Source organism: Nannobrachium achirus (assembly GCF_963921795.1).
Source record: "Nannobrachium achirus genome assembly, chromosome: 5".
Classification (NCBI taxonomy): domain Eukaryota; kingdom Metazoa; phylum Chordata; class Actinopteri; order Myctophiformes; family Myctophidae; genus Nannobrachium; species Nannobrachium achirus.
Genome location: NC_137814.1, coordinates 1,389,534 through 1,414,314, shown reverse-complemented (window position 1 = coordinate 1,414,314; position 24,781 = coordinate 1,389,534). Strand labels below are relative to the sequence as shown.

Below are 24,781 nucleotides of genomic sequence, written 5' to 3'. Positions count from 1 at the left end.
ACAGAACTTAAGGGTTAATATGTCTTATTGTCTTCTCATAGCAGGTGTCAGTCCACAGGAGGATTTAAAGGTTTATAAGGTCGGTTTGAACCGTCTTGATCGTGTGACATACGTCACTGAAGTGCCCTCCCTCAGCAGCATCTACACAGAGCTCCACATCTCAGCGGGAGAGAGTGAAGGGGTTAATACCCAACATGAGGTCTGGCAGCTTGAGACAGCTTCCAAGAAGAAGATCCTCCATGACCAACCAATCAAATGCTGTGACATCTTTAAGCCCCTCCTCCTTGGCAGAGATAAACCCAACAGAAGAGTTCTGACCAAGGGCATCGCTGGCATTGGAAAAACCTTCTCTGTGCGTAAGTTCACTCTGGACTGGGCAAGGGGTTTGGAAAATCAAGATGTCATTCTCCTGGTTCCCTTCTCATTCCGGGAGCTGAACCTGGTCAGAGATGAGCAGCACAGTCTTCTCTCACTGATCCATCGTTTCCACCCAGAATTAAAGAAGGTCACAGCAGAGCAGCTCGCTGTCTGGAAGGTTGGCTTCATCTTTGATGGTCTGGATGAAAGCAGGTTTTCACTGCACTTTGACAGCAATGCCATTGTGTCTGATGTCACAGTGACATCATCAGTGGGCTTGCTGTTGACGAACCTCATCGAGGGGAATCTGCTCCCCTCAGCCCTCCTCTGGATAACCACCAGACCTGCAGCAGCCAATCAGATCCCTCCTGCATATGTTGACCTGGTGACAGAAGTACGAGGGTTCACAGACCCCCAGAAGGAGGAGTTCTTCAGGAAGAGATTCAGTGATGAGAAGCTGGCCAACAAAATCATCTCACACGTGAAGACATCAAAGAGCCTCCACATCATGTGTCACATCCCAGTCTTCTGTTGGATCACCGCTACCGTTCTGGAGGACATGTTGAAGACAGACGAGACAGAAGAGCTGCCCAAGACCCTGACTAAGATGTACGGCCACTTCCTGTGGGTCCAGACCAAGAGGAAGAATCTGAAGTATGACAAGACCAAGAAAACAAAACCAAACAAGAGCCAGAGAAAGAAGCAACAGCAGAGAGAAAATCAACAGCAGCTCATGGAAGCTGACAAGGAGTTACTTCTGAAGCTGGGCAGGCTGGCGTTTGAACATCTGGAGAAAAGCAGCATGATGTTCTACCAAGAAGACCTGGAAGAGTGTGGTCTTGATGTGAAAGACGCCTCGCTGTACTCTGGAGTGTGCACAGAGATCTTCAAAGAAGAGACTGTTCAATCTGAGAGAAAGGTCTACAGCTTTGTTCATCTGAGCATCCAGGAGTTTCTGGCTGCAGTCTACCTGTTCCACTGTTACACACAGAAGAACACAGAGGTACTGAAGACATTCCTGGGAGATGATGTCAGTTCCTTGTCTGACTTCCTGAAGAGAGCCTTTGAAGAATCCCTGAAGAGTAAAAATGGCCACCTGGACCTCTTTGTCCGCTTCCTCCATGGCCTCTTAATGGAGTCCAACCAGAGTCTTTTAGGACGCCTGCGGGGTCAGATAGAGAACAACAGACAACATGAGATCCAGAGAGCCATCAACAACCTGAAGGAGATAAAACAAGATGATCCAAATCTCTCTCCAGACAGATATATCAACATCTTCCACTGTTTGATGGAGATGAACGACCACTCACTGCATCAGGAGATCCAACAGTACCTGGAGTCAGGGGACAGATCAAAGACAGAACTGTCTGACAGCCAGTGTTCAGCCCTGGCCTTCATGCTGCTGTCGTCAGAGGAGGTTCTGGATGAGTTGGACCTGGACAAATACAACACAACAACTTGGAGGAAATCCAGACTGCTCCCAGCTGTGAGGAACACCAGAATGGCTCGGTTAGTAGTCATGAGAATAGAAAAGATATTAGAAGAGAATCAATCTACCATCACATCTAAAACTACATGTGATGCTTAATGTAAAATATTCAATAATAACCAGCTCTCAGTTAAAATAGTGACAGGTGAATGTCACATTGTGAATGTATAAATAAAGGCTAGTCTTAAAGGAGTAGTTCACCCCAAAAAATACTTTTTTTCTATTGATTACTCATGCCATGGAGAGTAGAGTTCAATAATATTTTTTGTTTTTTGTCACATTCCTAAGACAAAAAATTGATTCGAGTAAATTTACCCCCATTGATTCCGGATGGTGACCCGTTTCGTCATCCGGAACGAATGGGGGTAAATTTATTGTTATCACATTTTTGTCTTAGGAATGTGACAAAAAACTAAAAATATTATTGAACTTTAGTATCCATGGCGTGACTAATCAATAGAAAAAAAGTCATTTTGGGGGTGAACTACTCCTTTAAAGCCAGGTAAAACAGGGTGTAAAATACACACCAACAGGGAACAAGGAACCTGGTACCACACAGAACAGGAGAACTCAAGTCCTCTGTACTATTCACCATGACAACGGACCATCCCATTAGTGGAGGGGTGTACAGAGGATGGCCTTATAAACTATTCATTCAGTTTAGTTTTTTAGTTTAAAGTCAATAATAGTACAGTTATAACCATCTGAGGAGGAGACACAATGAAGTCCAGATTTATTTCCATTGTGGTTCTTTTAACATGTCTGATCACATGATGACTGTCATGTACAATATATTAACAAAACTATTATTAACAATGAATATATTATAGTCATCACATGAACAATACACGAAAATTCAATTAAATTAAAATATATTTCCTGGATTATACTGTAGGGTTGCTCCTATGTACGTAAAATAACCAATTTCCACCAGACATTTAAATGTGAAGAGACACAAATTAACAACTCACTCTAGTATAAAAGCTATGAGTGTTCCTGACCTGATTACATTAGCCATGTTTCCATAAACGTATTCGAATTAGGGAAGCGAATGATCAGAAATACGCATTAAGACAAAGCAAATTTAGCATGTTTCCATTTGCGGGTGTCATTCGAATTAGCGACGGTCGCAAGAGTTGATCGGGATGATTTTTTTTCAGACCGAACCTGAGCACTGCACCGTCTGCACGTCTGACTGCTGTGACTCGGTCGCTGTCTAGTAGTGGGAAGAAGGGGTTATCAGCCATCATTTAAATATATTACAATTGGCGACGAGTCTCTTACGAAATTGGCAAGAGTTCCTCTCAATACATAAAGCTACCGGTTCACTGGGAAAACCGCGTCGCTACACAGTGCTCATCCTGCAAGTTTCAGCGTCCTCTGGAAGGTCAGGTGGCCGATCTGCAAGCTCACAACGCGGCGTGGAGACGTGGATGCGAGCTGCTGTGAGCTTGTAGATTGGGCACTTCAGGCACGCAACACCGTGGGATGTGGAAGGGTTCGCCACCGATGGCTTGACTCCGGGAGGTGAAAACGGGAGGAATTTACACACGGTCCGTGTCACTCCGTGTGTAACAAACAACAGGTTTGTTTTGTGGGCTAACGCTATACCATGGACGTAGCGGCAGGGGAAATGGACCCAGAACGTCATAATCTATTCGCATTTATTGTCTGACCCGTTCACTTATGCGCATATAGTTTATTCGATAAAGGCTCAAAATCCTCCTCCTCCAAGCGGATAACTTTTTTTGCGGATAATGAAAGTTTATTCGCATTTTGAAGTGTTTCCATAAAAACATTTTGCGAATAAGCCGTTAATGCGCAAAAAGTGGCTTTAATGAAACGCCACTATTGAAACACTTTGTTTCTCTCATTAGGGTTTGGGTTAATAGTGATAATTCTGTTTTGTTTGTATAACATTTTTTAGGTGAATGAAAAACAAAATTGAAACAAATGGAGGCCGACAGCAAGACTTTATAAATGTGTTCACAACATGTTACAGTCATGTTGTCAGCTTGTAGATGAGTTTGTAAATTAGCTAGTTTTGGCATGCAGCAAATCTGGCATTACAAAGCCATCACAGCCTGCCAAAATACATGTTAGTCGACTATAGACTGTAGATTTAGTCTCATGATAATAAGTCAACTAAAACATTTGACTAGATATGACGTATTCAAAAGAATATGATTAAAACATCACAATTTGCTGTCAAAATTAACACTGATTGGTCATTACCTATAGGTTTTATGGATTTGTATGAGGAATTACTAAATGTGTTCACAGAACAAGTTCATAGCACATTAAAAAAACTGTAGTCTACAGATTATCTGTCTTTCACTTTTATGTTTTCTGGTTCCCTGTTCTTATATGACCTCAGGGACATGCTGGCCATTGGGAAAAGTGGGACAACTCCCGAACGGCCAGTTCAGTCCAGGCCGGCCATTAGAAAAAAAAAAAACAAAGTAAATCGTCACTGTCGGACAGAAACCTTATATCTCCAAGTTTCAAATTTGTATTCTTATTTTTTTCGCAAAGTAACGCCCCACTTCATCATACAAGGCCGTCGCACAAAAGTAGTGAAAACAGCAGATCTACAAGCACACAACAGTGTGCTTGTAGATCGGCTGTTTTCACTGGTTTAAATCATTTTTTAAATGATAAATACAAAACAAACGGTTTTGGACATACAAGGTTTCCACCCGACAACAACGAAATATAACTCATGTAATTGGCCCACTGGCTTGTCACTTGTCATGATCTGAAATGACAAAGTAGCAGCAGCGCTATAGAGAGATCTCTCTCTATAGCGCGCAATGAGGGCCTCTACAACTCTTTTCCCCGGGCTGAATCAGGGGCCCAGCACGTCCCTGTATGACCTGTTAATATCTGGTCAACTAAATTTACATTCTCATAGTTCATCTCCTTAATAAACAGGGGTTTTGTGCGAAACACATGTTTTTTTTCCCGCAAAGAATATCTAAAAAAATCACTTTTTATAAAAAAGTAGATAAAAGTTGATCGTCAGGGAACCCCCTAGTTGAAATGTGGATCAGGCAGTTGACTGGCAGAGAATGAGTTTTTAATGAACTTGATATACTATGTTTGATAATCTGTTGGATAATCTCTGATTTTACATAATCTACATTTACAGACTTGTTGGCGTTGCACTCCAAAAGCCAGAGTTTGAAATTGTGTCTTCAGCTCTCAGCTCTAATCCTTCACATCTGAGAGAATTGGACGTTAGTTATAACAATGTGGAGGATTCAATCATGGAGATCATCTCTGCTGGATTAAAGAGTCCACATTGTGAACTGGAGATACTGAGGTCAGATTAAATAACCAGCATTCTTTTGATTAGTTCTGTTTTATTATTTAATGTTTGATTATAATTAGAAGAGTGTGAATAAAGTTGACATGATGCTCTCCCACACTGACTAGAATCATGAAACAGTCCAAGTTTCATCACAGTGATGTACAGTAACTACAACATGTGATCCATCATGGCTGCTAGAGAATTATCACATCCACTTAAACAATCACTGACTGTCAAACTGGTGTAAACTCAGTCTGGAAGGTTTGCTGGTTCCCCAGCCCACCAGTAGTCTCTGACTGTTTCATTTTGTCTATAAGGTTGATATCTGAGATTTAAAACTTTAATGCTTGTGATACACCTGGTAACCTCTCAGTCAGTTTGTTAGATCATCTGTTGTCTTCTGCCTGTTTCCTGTCAGTTAGCTGCCTGTTGGAAGTTTACCATTAAGATGATGTACTTTCACATTATTCCTGCCTGCCTTCTCTTTCCATCTCTTTGGTCTCTACTCCAAAACTCATCCAGATCTATAATGTGTCATTTCAGACTTGCTGGCTGTAACATCACACAGACAGGATTCAACATCCTGGTCTCAGCTCTCAGCTCTAATCTTTCCCATTTGAGAGAATTGGACATCAGTTTCAACTGCCTGCAGGAATCACAAGTGGAGCAACTCTCTGCTCTACTGAAGAGTGAAGAGTGTAGACTGCAGATCCTGAGGTAAATAAATAGTGTTTTCTCTCTGTGTGGATCTCTACTTGAACATCAACAGCACTTTGTTAAAGGGGGTGTTCAGTCAAATAAAGATGATAACAAGGGTATTCCCAGTTTGTCATACAACAGAGTAATGTATTATTAACCAACAGACAAAATTTGAATGATGAAAAAATCTTAATTTTTGAAAAATTATGTTTCAAAAATGTGTGAAGTCCAATACATATTTTTCTGGCCTTTTTGCCAAGGGCTGTAGGGGCGTGGCCCATGTACAGCATGAAGCCACGCCCACTCATGGAAGTATCTGCTTCCGTTTTCAGGGGTGTTAAAAAAGTACTTTTACTCAAAAAAGTAACCAAGTACATTTACTCAAGTACTCTAATTAAGTATAATTTTGAGGTACTTTGACTTGAGTAGGCTATATATTTTTTTTCCAAATAAAAAAAAAGAAAAGAAAAAAGCTCACAATGTGTCAAGCTTGTAGATCTGCTATTTTCAAAATATTTGATGGATTTGAAAACTTTTGCAGTAGTAGTGATACTTTTACTCAAGTAAAATATCACTCTCCAGTGTTTCGTGTCGTCGTCACAGGACGTGCAGACAGCAGACACACACGCACGCACGCGCATGCGCACACAGACAGACAGACACACACACACACACACACACACACACACACACACACACACACACACACACAGATCTAGCTACTGTAGAGAGAGGGACGTGGCTAATGCTAGCAGGCTAGCAGCAGCTAAACTCCGTGGAGGCGCATGGATTAATGCACTCACACGCGCGCGCGCGTGCGTGTGTATGTGTGTGGGGGGTGTGGGGGGTGTGGGGTGTGTGTGTGTGTGTGTGTGTGTGTGTGGGGGGGGGACAACAACAGTGGACGTTACAGCAACAGTGTGGACGTTAGCGACCAGGCTAGCTGGAAGAAGGGAGGAATTTGCCTAGTAACTGATCTCATAGGCTATTCAGCCTATCAAATGTAATTAATGAATAGCTATCACCGTGATGCGCAGATTGCGCACCACGGTGACAAGCATTAAAATATGACACCCCAGTTATGATTAAAAAACGTAAAGCAGTCTTATATCACAATGCTGCAATATAAAGTTCCAATTCTTTTAACTGTGTTTCAGAAATTAATATTCTACATATAAAATGTGTCTATAAAGAAATAGCTTAATTCCCTGAACTGGGCCTTTAAATATGGATTTCTCTGCAGGTTGTCAGGATGTGGGCTCACAGAGGAAGGCTGTTCTTCTCTGGCTTCAGCTCTGACCTTCAACCCCTCCCATCTGAAACAGCTGGACTTGAACTTCAGCCACTTAGGAGGCTCTGGTCTGAAGAAGCTCTCTGCTGCACTGGAGACTCTGAAGTGAGTAGACTTGGACTGTGTCCATGTTGGTTAGTGCAGTGTTTCCTTACAATGTTGAACTGGCTGGCCAGGTGGGAGGGGGCTTCACCCATAACGTCCAATGTACAAGACCATCCATCCTTTCTTTAGATGTACAAGACCACCACCACAATCCTCATCCTTCATCCTTTCTTCATGTGAGCCCACAGGATGATGAACTAGTCCTCGTTCATCCTGTGATTTTCCAGCAGAGTAGAAATGAAATAAATATAGATTTATGATTAGATTAATGTGCCGTCCCGCACAGAGGCTGAAACTAGTCTCATAGGAGGTTTGTGTGTGTGTGTGTGTGTGTGTGTGTGTGTGTGTGTGTGTGTGTGTGTGTGTGTGTGTGTGTGTGTGTGTGTGTGTGTGTGTGTGAGAGAGAGATAATAGTGTCAGGTAGGTGTTGTGTTAGACACTCAGACATTGATTAATTGTTGTTCTATTTCCTACAGTGTGAATCATGGAGGAGAACACTGGATTAAACCTCAACTCCTTACAACACGTGAGTGTCTGTCTGTCTGTCTGTCTGTCTGTCTGTCTGTCTGTCTGTCTGTCTGTCTGTCTGTCTGTCTGCCTGCCTGCCTGCCTGCCTGCCTGCCTGCCTGCCTGTCTGAAGGGAGAAGAGTCTGGGACGTGTGGAGCGTGGTCGCGTGTTCGCGTGGTTAATTAAAGCTGCAATCTGGAAGTGATTTATAATGAATAAAACATTATCTTAATGATTTTAGTGTGTATTTTAAACACTTAAACCCACGTCACTGACTGGAGTTCATCAGGGCTCTGTTTCCCTCTACACCAAATATCAGATCTACAAGCTCTCAACCACAAATGATTCCTCAAAGAACCTTCTTTAAACCATTTAACCCTCTAGAGCAGTGCTACTCAACCCGCGGCCCGCGGGCCGCATGCGGCCCGCGCCGCCTGTCTGTGCGGCCCGTCATGATCATACCAATAAAAATATTATTTTTCTATGTTCAGAGTGAACCGAGCATTTCTCAGTGTGAATAAATAATTTCTAACAATCTCCTCAAGAGGGCGATGATGCGTATGCAGTGGGTGTGTTGTTTTGATGTCTGATTTATACTTAGTTGCACGACAGTGTTCCGCGCCAAACATAGACGATTTGCAAGCCCACAAGTGTTGAATGCATGACGCGGTGAGGACTTGCAGAGCCGCGCGTTCGGCACGCGACGACACTGCCGTACGAGGAAGTGCAAACACAAACAGTGACAGCGTGCACTGCACACAGAAAACAGTGGTATCTCGCCGGTCTGTCAGCAAACATGGCGAAGAGCAAAAGAAAGATTTCAGACGAACACCGCGTCTTTCAACAAACATGGGAGGAAGAGTTTGCTTTCGTGGAGGTAAAAGACAAGCCAGTGTGCCTCATATCAGCAAGCTACGCAGTGTCTCCTTTCAGCCAGCGATGTGTGTCGCATACCTCGATGAGCTTGCTACTGAGTTTGGAAATCGTTTCACTGACCTAAAAGTGATCATGCCAGTGATAAGCATGGTGGAAAACCCATACAGCGCCGATGTGAGTGATGTTTCCCAGCAGCACTGTGACAGGTTTGGGGTTTCAAAGGAAAGATTTGAAGAGGAACTTATTGAATTGAAAAACAATAACGCTTTGAAGCAGAGTTATAAGGATGAATCCCTGGTGGATTTCTGGATGCGTTATGTAGCTGGACTTTCCTACAGCACTGTCTCTCTTTGTGCAAAGAAGATTCTGACATGTTTCGGGTCAACCTATGTGTGTGAAAGTGCCTTTTCAACAATGGGAATGATCAAGTCAAAACAGCGCAACGCTCTCACTGACAGGCACCTGCACGACTGTCTGCGCACCGCAACCTCTGCATACCAGCCAGACCTGGGGCAATTAGTGGCCGATATGCAGACTCAAGTTTCACATTAAGTAAGTAGGCCTATAGCTGATTTATGAAACTAATAGTTTTTAATATGCAAGCAGTAACATGATAATATTAACAATATGTGTTGTGTTTGCCTTTACTACTGTATTTACAGGTCTGCCAGGTCTGGATCAATAACAGCCTGTCAGTAATATTACTGAAATATAGCATATTCATGATTCTTTGTGTGTCTTTTACTGTATTTACAGGTCTGGATCAATAAGAGCCTGTCAGGCCATGGCTACATGCAGCTGAAGTGAGATGATGTTTTCTCCAAAACCCCAAAGAGACTTTTTTTTATTTTATTTTATTTATTACAAAAGAAGAAGGACTTAATTTTATTTTAAGGATATTTCAAGGAATTGTTCCACTCTGTTACACATTTTCAAAGTTACAAAAGAAGAAGTACTTAATTTTATTTCAAGGATATTATTTCAAGGAATTGTTGCACTCTGTTACAATTATTCAATTCAATTCAAAGGAGTTTATTGGCTTAAGAAAAAATACCTTGACATTGCCAGTTCACTAGCCTCACATACCCAGACCATAGAACTGTTGTGTATATTAGTCTGGTCTCAGTGCTATTTGTTTCCAAGGGGCAGTTACAAAATGATTCAACCAGATCTGTTCATTTCCACATCACATTGTGTGAATAAATATAATTTGATAACATTATATCATTTCATCATTCCATCCATGACAATATTTTGGTTCAACAAGGTTTGGCCTGGCTTATATAGATAGAAATGTGTCTGTTTTCTGTGTGGTTCCTTAATTATTAGGCTTGTCATGAAGTCTGTTACAAAATCATTGTAAACGTCCAAAATAGGACCGTCATTTTTAGCTTGCGGCCCTTTGGACCTTTGGTATTTTGCTGAGTGGCCCCTGAGCCTTCCTAAGTTGAGTAGCCCTGCTCTAGAGCCCACTGTTGTAATATTACAACGTTTGTATTTTATCCAAAAAAAGGTTTAAATCATTTTATTTTAGCTCCCCCTACCACCTAAACATCACCATTGGATTCTATTGTTTGGTATTACAATGCCATTGGCCACAATATTTGCATATAAATACCCCCCACAGGGGCTGACATTCACACCCGCTGACATTCCAGAGTTTTGACGAACAACATCTCACTTTTTCATGGAAGCTATTCCTCACAAAAACATAAGTAAAATGCCTGTACTATTTTTGTTGGTGATCATTAGAATGTCTAGAACATGTACATATGTTATTATTGTGAAAAATATCCCCCATATGTAAATTAGAGCATGATTTATGATTTATGGCTATAAAACCTTACAAAAACATTTTCCTCTGAATAAGACTCCTATAACACCATCTGATTTTTTTCATTTTTTTTTCAAGTATTTCTATTTTTGGGCCTTAGAGGGTTAAACCTTGCATCCCAATGTTGGACATGCATGAACATTAAAATAGCAGATCTACAAGTTCACAACGCATTGCACTGCAACGTGCTGTGAGCTTGTAGATCAGCTATTTTCAACAAAGATTTTGAGTGTGGAGGAAAAAAACTGAACAGACCAAGTATAGAGCCCTGAGAGACACCAGTCAATGAAGGGTTAAAGTGGTTAAAACTTTAGGGGTCCTTGGGGGGTTCCAGGGGTCCTTGGGGGTTCCAGGGGGTCCTTGGGGGGTTCCAGGGGGTCCTTGGGGGGTTAGAGGGGGTCCTTGGGGGTTCCAGGGGGTCCCTGGGGGTTCCAGGGGGTCCTTGGGGGGTTCCAGGGGGTCCCTGGGGGTTCCAGTGGGTCCTTGGGGGGTTCCAGGGGGTCCCTGGGGGTTCCAGGGGATCCTTGGGGGGTTCCAGGGGGTCCTTAGGGGGTTCTTAGGGGGTTCTTAGGGGGTTCCAGGGGTCCTTGGGGGGTTCCAGGGGGTCCTTGGGGGGTTTCAGGGGGTCCTTGGGGGTCCTTGGGGGTTCCAGGGGTCCTTGGGGGGTTCCAGGGGTCCTTGGGGGGTTTCAGGGGGTCCCTGGGGGGTTTCAGGGGGTCCTTGGGGGTTCCAGGGGGTCCTTGGGGGATTTCAGGGGGACCTTGGGGGTTCCAGAGGGTCCCCAGCAAAATGTGATGAAACAGCATCACTCTCATTTTAATGTCTTCATCCATATTTTACATGTTGTCTATTTAAAGATAGCAGATCTACAAGCTCACAGCGCATCAGTTATTGCTTTGTGTGTGTGTGTGTGTGCGCGCGCACGCCTGTGTGTGTGTGTGTGTGTGTGTGTGTGTGTGTGTGTGTGTGTGTGTGCGTGCGTGCATGTGTGCGCGTGTGTGTGTGTGTGTGTTTAATGTTTACTGTGTTGTTTTCTCATCAGATTCCCATCGTCTCACTCTGGACACAAACACAGCACACAGAAAGCTCTCTCTGTCTGACAACAACAGGAAGGCGACGTGGGTGAAACAGGATCAATCATATCCTGATCATCACGACAGGTTTGATAGAAAGCCTCAGGTTCTGTGTACAGAGGGTCTGACTGGACGCTCTTACTGGGAGGTAGAGTGGAGTGGAGAGGTTGAGATAGCACTGACCTATAGAGGAATCAACAGGAAAGGAGAGGGTGAGGACTGTCAGCTTGGAGGGAATGAGCAGTCCTGGTGTCTGGGCTGTGGTGATGTTCACCATGGAGACGGTTACGCTGTCTCACACAATAGTAGGATGACTGCCCTTCCTCTCCGTCCCTCTGACTCCAACAGAGCAGCAGGGGGTCACAGGGGTCAGGAGGTCAACAGAGCAGCAGTGTTTGTGGACTGTCCTGCTGGGACTCTGTCCTTCTACACAGTGTCCTCAGACACACTGACACACCTGTACACCGTCCAGAAAACATTCACTGAACCTCTCTATGCTGGGTTCTATATTGACCCTGACTCCTCAGTGTGTCTGTGTGAGGACAGACAGACAGACAGACAGACAGACAGACAGACAGGGTGTGAGGACAGACAGAAAGTGTGTTGTGTCATAAAGTAATAATCAAGAAAGGGGGTGAACGGGGGGGGGGGGGGTTGCATAATCAATATGGTTTGGTTTCCATAGCGATGGGGGGGGGGGGCTTTGTGTGTCTAACACATTTAAACATGAATATTGTACAGATTTATAGATCATGAATACAGTGGTTCTCAAAGTGGGGTCCCCGGGGGTCCTTGAGGGGGTTCCAGGGGGGTCCCCAGCAACATTCATGTACATCAAATTCACTGTAGCCACTGTAACCATTAATACTTATATATTGACCATTTGAAAATAGCCGATCTACAAGCTCACTACGCGTTGCCATGGCAACGCGTAGTGAGCTGGTAGATCGGCTATTTTCCCCCAAAATAGTCAAAATCTTGTAAAAAATGTGGTCTGTGGCACAAAGTATTAACAGATTATTATTATTATCATTATTATTATTATTTCATCCATCCATCCATCCATATTCAACCGCTTATCCGGAATCGGGTCGCGGGGGTAACAGTTCCAACTGAGACTTCCAGATTTCCTTATCCTGCGCAACTTCCTCCACTCCCTCTGGGAGTATACCGAGACGTTCCCAGGCCAGTTAGGGCATTAACGACTCGTGATTTTTGCAAGTCGACTCCACTCAGTAAAAAGTTGAGTTGAAGTCGACTTTATCGTTTGATGACGTCATCACATCACACACGACCCCCCCAATTATTTTTTGGGGGTCCCCAGATGATTAACTTAGTGTGAATTATTGTTTTTCTCACTCAACTGTAAACAAACCAACATAAAGTTTAAGTGTATAGAGTATCTGCACATTTCTAAAGTGACAATTTAAGGACTTTTTAATGCCTCTAAAATGACAAATTAAACATTGTACAAATTGTCAAATATAGAGGCAGAAATTGGGAAAATAGCAGATCTACAAGCTCACAACGCCTTGCGTTGTGAGCATGTAGATCGGCTATTTTCACAATAGTGTTTTTTTAATTTTTTATTATTATTTTTTTTCAACTTCGACTTTTGTCTTTCTCTGGTGGGAGTCGACTTGTGTAATGAAGTCGACTGAGTCGACTTGTCGACTTTGTCGTTAATGCCCTAACACATTATTGATCATGGACTACAATGGTAGCATGTTGAAAACATTGTAAAAAATGTTTATCTTATCATTTTATATCTTATGAAATGTAATTTCACATTTATTTTATATCCTAATGAAAGTATTTTTTATCTTCACGGAAATGAAACCAATGCATTTTGTATTTACGTTGTGACTTCAATGTTACATCAATTAATGCAATGATGTTATTGAAACAAAATAAAACATTTTGATGAAAAGTAAAATTGTGTTTTCTAAACTCATTGTTTCACAGGAGTACAGTATCTGCCAGCAGTGATGTAGATCAGGGGTTTTCACAGTGGGTGACGGGGCACCCTGGGGTGCTGTGACGGCAGTCCAGGGGTGCCGTGAGATCATTTGATAATAGTTAGAGATTATTTGGACACTTAACAAATATATTTGGGTTCATTTTAAACTTGAAATAAATTATTTTCAGTCAGTTCTAATCAAAATGTTTATTAACGATCGATATGAATCGATTATCTGTTTCAACACTAGCGATACGGCTGCATCGATCCGCGTTTACCTGGATCGGTCCAAATCGCAGCTGTATCGGTCGATGTATCGGTCCTAAAGTTATTAATCGGATTCACTGGATTTCAGCATTAAATAATTAACCTGCTGTGAAACTCTGAACTCACTTACTCAGCGTTTACAAATCATTAGTTCAAAAGTGAGCGCTGCTAACACAGTCAGTGCAACGGAAAGAAAAGAAAAAAAAGAAAAAGCTGCCTGCTCTGTCCTCCAATAGATCTGGATTTGGGTTTCTGCGTAGAGCAGTCATACGCGTCTCCTGTCCTGCAGGAAAGCCGCAGATCTACAAGCCCACAGCATGTTGCATGGATGGGTTGTAAACTTGTAGATCTGCCTGTTCCGGCTCAGCACACTGGTGCGTATATGACGCTTGCAACTGTGCAACATTGATTTAGTTATTTTTTTAGAACTACTGCAGTAGAGCCATAAGATAACAAGAAGACATGATGTGTGCCAGACTTCAAATGTTGCACTTACTTTATACTGCTGTTGTTACTGTGGATCTCTTTGAAATGATCTTATTGACTGAATAACAGCAGGCTCTTTTACTAGTTTTATTTGGTGATCTGATCTGTGGCATTGGTGAGGATTGATCTGATCTGTGGCATTGGTGAGGATGTAATATTTTAGTTTTTCAGTGTTATTTTAGCAGCTTTGCAAAGTACAATTATTGACATGTACTGAAGCCTGAAGGGCCAGGCCTTTTGTGTGTTTGTTTTATATTTCTCCACCTGACCAACTGTAACTGCTAAAGTGAAGCTCTTAGAAATGGGTGTGTGAGACAGATTTTCAAACCATGTCAGTAGGCTTTGTAGTTTACATTAATTATTTTTTGTATCTACATGTCTGTGTCTATTTAGAATGAACACAACAATGACATGATACTAAAATGATTTGTCATCCATCTTTCTTTACAATTTTCTGTTATTCCTTTTATGAGATATCCATTATTTGAAGGTCAGCAATGCTACTTTATAGATTATAGCTTCTTAATTGAATGGAAAATGAATGTTTCATTAAACGTATGTATCAGATCACACCGTATCGCATCGAATCGAATTGCATAAAATTCAATTTTATTTTGTTTTTTTCCTAATGGCCGGCTTGGACCGGCCAGGAATGAACCGGCCGTTCGGGAGTTGTCCTGCTTTTCCCAATGGCCAGCACGTCCCTGCTGTGGCCTCATTAAAACAACGTCAATGGTCCAGTTAGCCTGACAGTTAGCCTGACAGTTAGCCTGACACTCAGCCTGAGTTGACATTTCGTTTCACTCCATTATTCAGTCTGAACCTGCTTTCATCCAAGGCAGTTTCTGGGATGGGCGTTGCCAAAGAGGCAGTCTTCTGTGATTGGTTCACCGTCTGACCAACACAACAGTAGCAAAGCAGATGACGTAGTGGTGTTATGTGGCTGGCTAGTGGCTAGCCTGTTGCTTGCTAGTGCTACTTGGTAACCAAAGAAACAGGCAGAATAGGAGCACTACGAACTAGTAATCAAACACAACATAACATGTCTGCTATTGGTGTTTCATAACAAGATCGGAACGATCGCAAAATACCACGACGGGCGACCGATGTTTATGTTTGGGAATGTGCGGTACGGTCCGGCGGCGGCGCTGGGTTACTTGGAAACGCATGGTTGTGAGAGGCGGCTCACGTTACCACAGAAGTTACGTTTGCAGCTTCAAAGCCTGACCGAACCCAAAGTCTGACAGTGAAAAATTCGCCCCGACCTGCGACTGAAATCTTAAAGCTCTATCTCTCTCTCTCTCTCTCACACACACACACACACACACACACACACACACACACACACACACACACACACACACACACACACACACACACACACACACACACACACACACACACACACACACACACACACACACACACACACACACAGGTAAAATGTTTGATTTCATCACTTTATTCGTCATTTTCCAATAAAATAATACAACACAATGAATGAATTGAAACATGTCATTTATTAAACTCCTAAATTCATGATTGTTGTTCATCAAGGAAAGAAAAAAAAAACTACATCTGTACATCAGTAAGAATGATTCTGATTGGCTGGAAGAACACTGTATGTTGTATCATTACTGGACGCAGGGCCGGACTGGGACACAAACTGGGCCCAGGCATCTCGGCCCATTTAGGCCTAGGATTATTGAATGCTTTAACCAGTGAAAAATAGCAGATATACAAGCTCACAGCGTGGCACCGAGTGCCGCGCTGCGAGCTTGTAGATCTGCTATTTTTGAAAAATCGTGAAAATGTGTGCACATTTTTCAATATATATTTTTCAAAGCAGATTTTGTAACTCAAATCTCTGCTTCTGGGGGGGTCCCTGGAACAACATATTTTGATATGGGGGTCCGCGGCCAAATAAATGTCATTTTGGGGGTCCTTGACATGAAAAAGTTTGAGAACAGCATGATTTAGAGGAAGGATTTAGAAGTCGAGTCAAAAGATCGGGTCAAAGATATTCAAAGACTTGCACACACAAATTGGGCCCAGACATCTCGTCCCACACCGGCCCACCACAACAACATAGAAGATCTGCAAGCCCACAACACATCCAGGCAGCGGCGCGTTGTGGGCTTGTAGATCAGCTGTCATATGTCCTGGTGTGACTCCTGGGTCCACAGTACAGCCTGTGATTGGGCTACTGGGCCAAGCCAGCGGGGCCAATCACGTGACGTCTCTCTGCGCTGTGGGGCCGGTGCTGCTGACGGATTGGCCGTCTCCACTTTAGTGGCCCCGCCCAGGCCCAAAGATCACCGTAACGTAACACGCACACATGACGATGCCCCGGTACGCCAGACGGCCAGTCCGAACCTGACTGTCAGCACACTGTATGTCATAGTGTAGGAATCATTTAACATACTGTATATCATATCATAGTGTACGACTGTACGCATGACGACTGTAAGAAGACTGTATGTCATAGAACAGTGAAGTCATGACATCACTCGCTCATCCCCCGGTTCCAAGGAAGTAATTCTCTATGGAGAATAACATTGAGTCATCTTAAAATCCTCTCATAAGCATTGTGGTCCAAAAATAAACAAACAGTCTTCTAGATATTGTCGGGGAGGAGGCTCTGTATGGTTTATGATAGTCAGTCACTCATATTTGATACAGTCTGTTTCTGGTGAAAATGTAACTAATTGGGCGACAGTAACATTAGAGTTTTCTCACCATCAGTTGATTCTTCATATCCATATGAGTCAAACCACTGAGATCATTTGTTTATAATTGGAACACAGTTCTTATATGACGCCATTTGAAAAAAGGTCAATGGGAATTCAGAATGGGGGGGAAGAAAAACGTGAACCAGGTAGGATGTGTAAATGACGTCACACTTCACTACTCTATGGTGTTGGAATCATATCAACATGATCCGCTTATTTTACTGTGACTTCACTTTGGATTCAACGTCCAAAGGTTCTCAACCTGTGGGCCGGGGCCCGCCTGGTGGACCACCAGGGTACTGCAAGTGGACCCCCGATTAATTGGCAAAAACACTTAAAAAGGAGCACTTCACCCATTTTCAACTTTATCTTTGTATAACTGGTCATCAATAATGCTCATTAGAGGTACAACAAACTGACAGTGGAAAGGTTACTTTAGGGTCGCGTTTCTTTTACTCGTTCTTTTCTCCGCCGGTGGCGGCCATCTTTGAGATGTCCTCGCCGCATCACAATTATTACATAATGGCTGTCGTTTCAACGGATGTGCGTCTGTACAGCATGTACAATATGTACAGTCATCCAGCTTTAACCCTGCAAGGCCCAGCGTTGCTTTTTGGCAACATTTTTTAAATCATTTTAAAAAAATGTTATAATTAGTTTTCCTGTTCTTTTTTCACATTAACAACACCATTAAATCCTATTGTTTAGGATTACAATGCCATTGGCCAGGATATTTGCATATAAATACCCCCCACAGAGGCTGACATTCACACCTCCCAGAGAAGTTGAAATTCCAGCGTCTGGACGAACAACATCTCACTTTTTAACTGAAGCTATTCCTCACTAAAACATAAGTAAAATGCCTGTAATATTTTTTTTCGTGATCATTATAATGTCTAGAACATGTACATGTGTTATTATTGTGAAAAATATCCCCAAAATGCAAATTAGAGCATGAATTATGATTTATCGTTATAAAACCTTACAAAAACATTATACATTTTTTAACATTACATTTTCCTGTGATTAGGACTCCTACAACACCATCTGATTTTTTTTTTTCTTTTTTGGCCAGTAGAAATTCATTTGGGTCTTGCAGGGTTAAGGGCTTTCTTTTTCATTTATTGTTCACTCTTTTTTTCATGTGTGCGCGTCGTAAGTGTTGAGCGTTCGTCACGCGGAGATGAAGTGACGTAATAGACCCTATTCACGGCCCGTCCACGCACCTGCACTCAGCAAATTTATCAGCAACTTCCTGGTGCTGACGGCAACTTTGAAGGGTAAACTAACACAGAAATTGCTGGACTTAAAGCCAACAAATCATTATTTCGAACGGTAAAGTAAATTATAACGCTTTGTGCCTTTTACTATCTTGTGTTCTTGATCATGCTAGCCGTATTTTATACTTCACTATTCGGAAATTGCATTAAATGTGTGATTTCTGTGTTAACTCTATGGTCTTTTAGCAGGGTTTACCCTTCAAACGTGACGTCAGCACCAGGAAGTTGCGTAACCTGCATTCGGTCAATAGGTATCTGGGAAAGAGATCGTTTTGTCGTCGCGAATAAAAGCAACCCGTGCGACGCGGACGAAGCATCGACTACAAACGGCTTCAACGAGAAATATTCCAACGGCCGGCCGACGGCGTCACGCGTTTCCCTTCCTTCTAGTTTTAACTTCCTTGCGGAAAATAAGGAAGAGAGGTGGTCAATCAGCCAATGAGAAGAGAGGTGGTCAATCAGCCAATGAGAAGAGAGGTGGTCAATCAGCCAATGAGAAGAGAGGATCCGTGGCTCTGGTTTTCATATATATTTATATATATTTATATATCTTTATATTTTTATACAAACGCTGCAGAGGAAAACACAGATGATGGAAAAGAGACACGGGAGATGAAAGTGCAGAGTTTTTTTTTAGCACCTCTTTTGTAGTCTGCCGTCAACGGCGGCCATGTTGGACACAGAGCGGGCCTCTTACTTACTTTCCTTCACAGGTGGTAGTGATTATATGGACCATCAGGTTCCGTTTAGTGCAGCCCTTAAAGGACAACTTAGTTTTTTTTTACAACAAGGGTTCATATTTGTGGTAAATCAGCCAACAACCCACAACCCTCTTATGGTAAATGGCTTACTTTAGCCACTTGTACGCATGCCCCCATCCACTGACATCAAACTCGCTAAATTGTCTAAAACGATAGAAAGCAGTAAATGAAAACATTTTAACACTCATCTTTTCTTTCCTACAATCTAAAATATGAACCCTTGTTGTAAAAAAAACTAAAAACAAAGTTGTCCTTTAAGTCTTGAGAATGTACAACGCTTGGTTCCATGTTGTACCCTCTCAGAGTTACAGAACCCTCCTCAAGGAATCATGAGGGTCCCTGGACCACTCTTTGTGTGTGTGTGTATGTGTGTGTGTGTGTGTGTGTGTGTGTGTGTGTGTGTGTGTGTGTGTGTGTGTGTGTGTGTGTGTGTGTTCATGGCCCCTTGGTTGTGGAGTGTGTGTCATTGGAGTGTTTGTGCGCTGAAGGAAGTGTGTTTTTGTGTGTTGATGTTTGGTTTTCTATCGAGGAGAGAAGAAGCGCCTTTGGGACGGACGGACGGACGGACGGACGGACGGCAGGCGACATCGGCGTTCTCGCGTTCTCATGAGCTCAATAGTCGGGGGCGTTAGGGAGATAACGTGGCCATTTCACGCTATATTAGTCTAAAAGCGCCATATTCTGCACAGATGTAGCTCAGGGCATGCTCTAATGATTTAGCTAGGGCGCACGAGTCGGCGACCTTCGGGGTCGCCACAGCGGCCAAATCAAGTTGGGCTTCCATCGACTTTCTATACAGGAGGAAAATACCCAGAAAAAAAAAAATGTATTTCTGGGTATTTAAGTAGGATGTGAGTGGTCTAACTAGGGGTTTGTCACGATGCTGAATCCATTGCAAGCATTTGTTTTGCGCAAAAAAAAAACATTCCTTGGGCTATAAATGGCCCCAGAAAACGATGGTTTAGTGATGAAAAGTGATGAGTGATTTTTTTCTGGGTATTTTCCTCCTGTATAGAAAGTCGATGGGAGCCCAACTTGATTTGGCCGCTGTGACGACCCCGAAGGTCGCCGACTCGGGCGCCCTAGCTATATCATTAGAGCATGCCCTGGACTACATCTGTGCAAAATGTGGCGCTTTTAGACTGATTAGCACGAAATATCCCTAACGCCACGACTACAAGACACGTTGGGGAAAAAAGGCGATTCGGCTCTTGCCGAATTTCACCAGAATTCCACGCCCGCTTGGCTCTCCGTCTCGCAACTTCTCCACTCGCCACAAATAATAATGATTTTATCAAGGTGCGTCGACCGCTGACCGTCTGAAAGGCGCTAAAGAGAGAGAGATAATGGGCCCTATTTTCATCCATACTGAACCCTAAACCACTAAACTTATTTGACTTTTTTTTTACTATTTTGAAAAAACATTTTAAAATACTTTAAATAGCCGATCTACATCGACACGTTGTGAGCTTGTGAGCTCTGTTGTATAAGCCGCAGGGTTCAAAACATGGGGAAAAAGCTGCGGCTTAAAGGGCATTCACCAAATATTCGAATATTCGAATATCAAAGTCACTATTCGACGTTGTTCACCGAAGTCAAATATTCACTTATTTTAAAATGTTTTATTGTTTTCTCTTTAAAAAATCTATAGTTTATAAAGCTTGGCTAGATAGGAAGTCATAAGAATGAGTTGTCAATGCCCCTGGTGGATGAATTTGTTAATGCTCTATACCAGGGCTTCTCAAACCTTTTTAGGCCGTGACCCCCAAAATAAACATATTTGAACTGGGGACCCCCACCCTGACAAGCACTTGGAATTGTAGGTATTACATTTAATGTGACTCGGTTCCGCAGATAAATGTTGTGAAAATAGCAGATCTACATGCTCACAACGCCTCGCAACGCGAGGCGTTGTGAGCATGTAGATCTGCTATTTTCACAATGTTCGCCTCTTGCTTACTTAATATTTGACAGTTTGGCCAGTCCTGTCGAATATTCCACTGTTCGAATACTTTGAGGTCGAATAATTCGAATACTAAAAAAATCACTATTCGTGAATGCCCTAGCGGCTTATAGTCCAGCAATTATGGTATTTAAAATGCTTTTTTTTTTTTTAAATAGTAAAACAAAGTCAAAGAGGTTTAGTGGTTTAGGGTTTAGTAAGGATGACAATAGGACCCTGAGAGTGAGAGGGGAGGGGGTGATGGGTGGGGGGGGGGGGGGGGTGGTAGGTGGGCTCTAAGGGGCAGGGGGGGTCTCTGTGGCTGGAGCGGGCACCACAGCAGCGGGCACCGGGGCAGCGGACACCGGTGCGGGCACCGGGGCGGGGGTGGGGGGCTCTTGTGGCAGGATGGACACCACCCCGGAGGACTTGAACTTGGGCAGGTGCAGCCCGAACTTGTTCTCCACGCCGGCAAAGGTGGCGGCGGCAAGCCGGTAGCCACCCACATGGTCCGCGTTGATGGGGGGGAGGGGCTCCGAGATGCGAGACTTGGGAGCGGGCTCTGAACCCGATGGACGGCTGAGACGAGAGGAGAGGAGAGGAGAGGAGAGTGATTATTGAAATGATATAGATTACATCTTTATGAAAATAAAACATATCACCAGTAAGACTTCCTAATCAGGAGATGAGCGACTGTCAGGTCGCATACACAATGGTAGCCAATCAGGAGGGAATATGGGAAAAAATCTGTAGGATCTGCCGGTTTCATAGTAAACTAACCAGTAAGACTCCCTAATCGGGAGATAAGCGACCGTCAGGTCGCAACGTGATTTTAGGACAAAATGTGTAGGAGCAGTGTCCAAAAATGTGTTTGAAAAAATCATCCTGAAGGTGGCGCTATATGGGACAGATCCATCTTGATGAGATGAGTGTAGACATACTGTGTACCGTTTTGCGTGATTTTAGGGCAAAAATTGTAGGAGCAGTGTCCAAAAATGTGTTTTGCAAGAATCGGCCTCATGGTGGCGCTAGAAGAGTGCCATGTGAGAATTGATGGGTGGAGGTTGTGGTTTGGCAGGCAAGGAGTGTGTGTGCAAAATTTGGCAACGGTTGCGGAGATATGAGCAGGGCAAAAGTATGACGTGTGACTGACGGACTGACTGACGGACGGACAGCCGGTGGAGGTTTTGATAGTAAATGCGACCTGACGGTCGCAACAATACTGATAACTGACCTTCCCCCGAAGTCCACATAGAACCATCTCTGGAGCAGTTCATAGGTCACCAGGGTCACACCGAACTGAGGGGACGAACGAAACACACGAGCTGGAGAGAGAGAGAGAGAGAGAGAGAGAGAGAGAGAGAGAGAGAGAGAGAGAGAGAGAGAGAGACTTTATTAATCCCGAAGGTGATTGAACACTGTGCATATGTAGATATTAGGGGTGTAACAATATAGTAACTGCATCGAAATATCGTTTTTAACTTAACTTTAAATCGAAGTGTATCGAAATAAAAACAGCTAAAACCAAATCGTATTGTTTGATTTTGTATCGTATCGAATCGGCAGTGCAAAGAATCGATTGTATCGATACTACCTACTTACATGCATTGTATTTAGCATTTTTAAGAAGAAAAAAATTAAAAGGGGGGGGGTTAAATTACTTTTCCATTCCATATACTGTAGCTACATAATGTGTGTAATCTCTGGGTTCATGTCAAGGTGCAGGTTTGTCAATATACAATGTCCATGTATTTGGCAGATAATCACTGTGTTTACTTATTTATATCCATAATAATACATGTTTCCCTTAAAAACCTGCACTATCCACACCTTTCACACAGATTTAATTTCTTTGCTAAATAGTTACTATATCGATTTTAAATCATTGAATAGAATCGTATCGTTATGAATGAACCAATATCGTCCATGTATCGTATCGTCAACCATGTATCGTGATATGTATCGAATCGCTATTAACTCACCCACCGCTATTTTTAAGACCCTTCTAATGGTCCACACCGCCAGGATTTTGCCTACCTGGGCGCGCGCGCGAATCCATTGCGCGATGGTTCACCGATTCCATTCACAATACGATCCAGGCACGGTAAGCAACAAAACACTACAGCCTTCCATTGCTCAAAGCGAAACTGACGGAGCGCCACGCTGGTGTTGTGTAACATTGAACCGGATGGCATTTCGGCAGACAGGATACAGGCGTCGTTGTCCCGCCCCCCCATTTCCGGTCTGGAACATCCAGATCTGTTTTTTGTGAATAGGGCCGTTCCATAGAGCGCTATGGGCGGCGAATCGGCGATCATACTTTTTTGTTTTATAGTAATTAAAGCTAATTGATAACTCGTCATACTCGTCATAAGCAGAGTGGACCCATAACTATAGCTCGTCAAACTCGTCATATGCAGTGGATGAGTTAAAATGTATCGTTACACCCCTAGTAGATATGTAGAGATGATTTGCAACACAGAGGGAGAGGGAGTAGATGGACAGAGAGAGAAACACATCTCCCAGCTTAGCAGTGCACAATAAATATATAAGGATATGAAGCGGTTATAAACCGCTTCAACCCAAGCTTCTATATCAGGGTTCCCCAATAGGCGGCCTGCGGGCCATTTGCGGCCCGCGGGGGGCTACTGTCTGGCCCCCAACAACCCCAGTAATAATGGTGGTATAAGAGCAGCAACAACACTAGTATATCGTCGTTGTCGGGTGGAAATCTCGTATCTCCAAATTTGTACGTTCTTTCGCAAACCATACAAGGCCGTCGCACACAAGTTGTGAAAACAGCAGATCTACAAGCACACAACGCCTGTAGATCGGCTGTTTTCACTAGTTTAAAGCACACAACGTTGTGTGCTTGTAGATCGGCTGTTTTCACTAGTTTAAATCACAAGATCTGCTGTTTTCACTAGTTTTGTGCGACAGTCTTGTATGATGAAGCAGGGCTTTGCTTTACCAAAAGACGTACACATTTGAAACTTTGAGATACGAGGTTTCCGCACGACAGTGATGATATTTTAGTCATTATGTTGTGAGGAAAACATTGAGATAACAGCCATTTTGGTTAGAACTGACTGAAAATAACTTTGTACTTCAAGTTTAAAATTATATATAATTTTAAAAATATATATAAAAATATATAATATTTTTTCAAGTGTCCAAATAAATTCCAAATATTATCATATTATCTCGCGGCACCCCTGGACTGCCGTCACGGCACCCCAGGGTGCCCCGTCACCCCCCCGTCACCCCAGGGTGCCCCGTCACCCACTTTGAAAACCCTGGTATACAGTATGTATGGCTGGGAGAACCCACCTGCGGCTCCCTTCCACAGGGTCCTAAAGCCCTCTGTGTGCATGTACAGTATGGTTAGGAACACTTAGCCTCGCAAGCCATCCTGAGCTCCGTCATCACCAATGTGCTTCCTTTCTCGGTCTGGAGTCCCTCCCATCGAGCCTCTTTATTAGAACTTAGGTTCTCAATTTCCGATCAAATGGCTGCATTTGGAGCGAACCCGCCTCACACCGCTCCTGATTGGTCGGGCGGCTTCTACAGCTCTCGCATTTTGTCAACAAACATGGCGGACCCCATGTCCGACGCTCAAATAAAAGCTGCATTAAAGCGAAGTTTTATCTGAAATCAACGGCATCTCATAACTTAAAAACGAACAACAGTTTGCACCTTTGGAATTTCTGTCTGGAAAAGACGTTTTTGATGTTCTCCCGACGATGTTTTGATTCGCTGATGGCTACTGACTGGACCTGTCAGTCAAAGTGAGTAACTACGTCATGGC

At 43.1% G+C, this 24,781-nt stretch overlaps 2 protein-coding genes across 2 annotated transcripts in view; one reads left to right on the top strand and one right to left on the bottom strand.

Moving 5' to 3' along the window:
• LOC308286161 (uncharacterized protein) overlaps positions 1-16,551 on the top strand; it is a gene marked incomplete at its 3' end in the record, with an annotated part of 28,924 nt that extends 12,373 nt beyond the window's left edge. The window contains exons 7-13 of the mRNA XM_080727117.1: positions 42-1,866; positions 4,998-5,171; positions 5,703-5,876; positions 7,102-7,254; positions 7,731-7,780; positions 11,515-12,081; positions 16,445-16,551. Of these exons, the coding sequence (XP_080583243.1) occupies positions 42-1,866; positions 4,998-5,171; positions 5,703-5,876; positions 7,102-7,254; positions 7,731-7,780; positions 11,515-12,081; positions 16,445-16,551 (3,050 nt within the window). The remainder of the gene's footprint in view (positions 1-41; positions 1,867-4,997; positions 5,172-5,702; positions 5,877-7,101; positions 7,255-7,730; positions 7,781-11,514; positions 12,082-16,444) is intronic.
• A 4,718-nt stretch (positions 16,552-21,269) lies between these two features.
• LOC308286160 (electrogenic aspartate/glutamate antiporter SLC25A12, mitochondrial-like) overlaps positions 21,270-24,781 on the bottom strand; it is a gene marked incomplete at both ends in the record, with an annotated part of 74,880 nt that continues 71,368 nt past the window's right edge. The window contains 2 exons of the mRNA XM_080727116.1: positions 21,270-21,552; positions 22,208-22,298. Coding sequence (XP_080583242.1) covers positions 21,270-21,552; positions 22,208-22,298 — 374 coding nt within the window. The remainder of the gene's footprint in view (positions 21,553-22,207; positions 22,299-24,781) is intronic.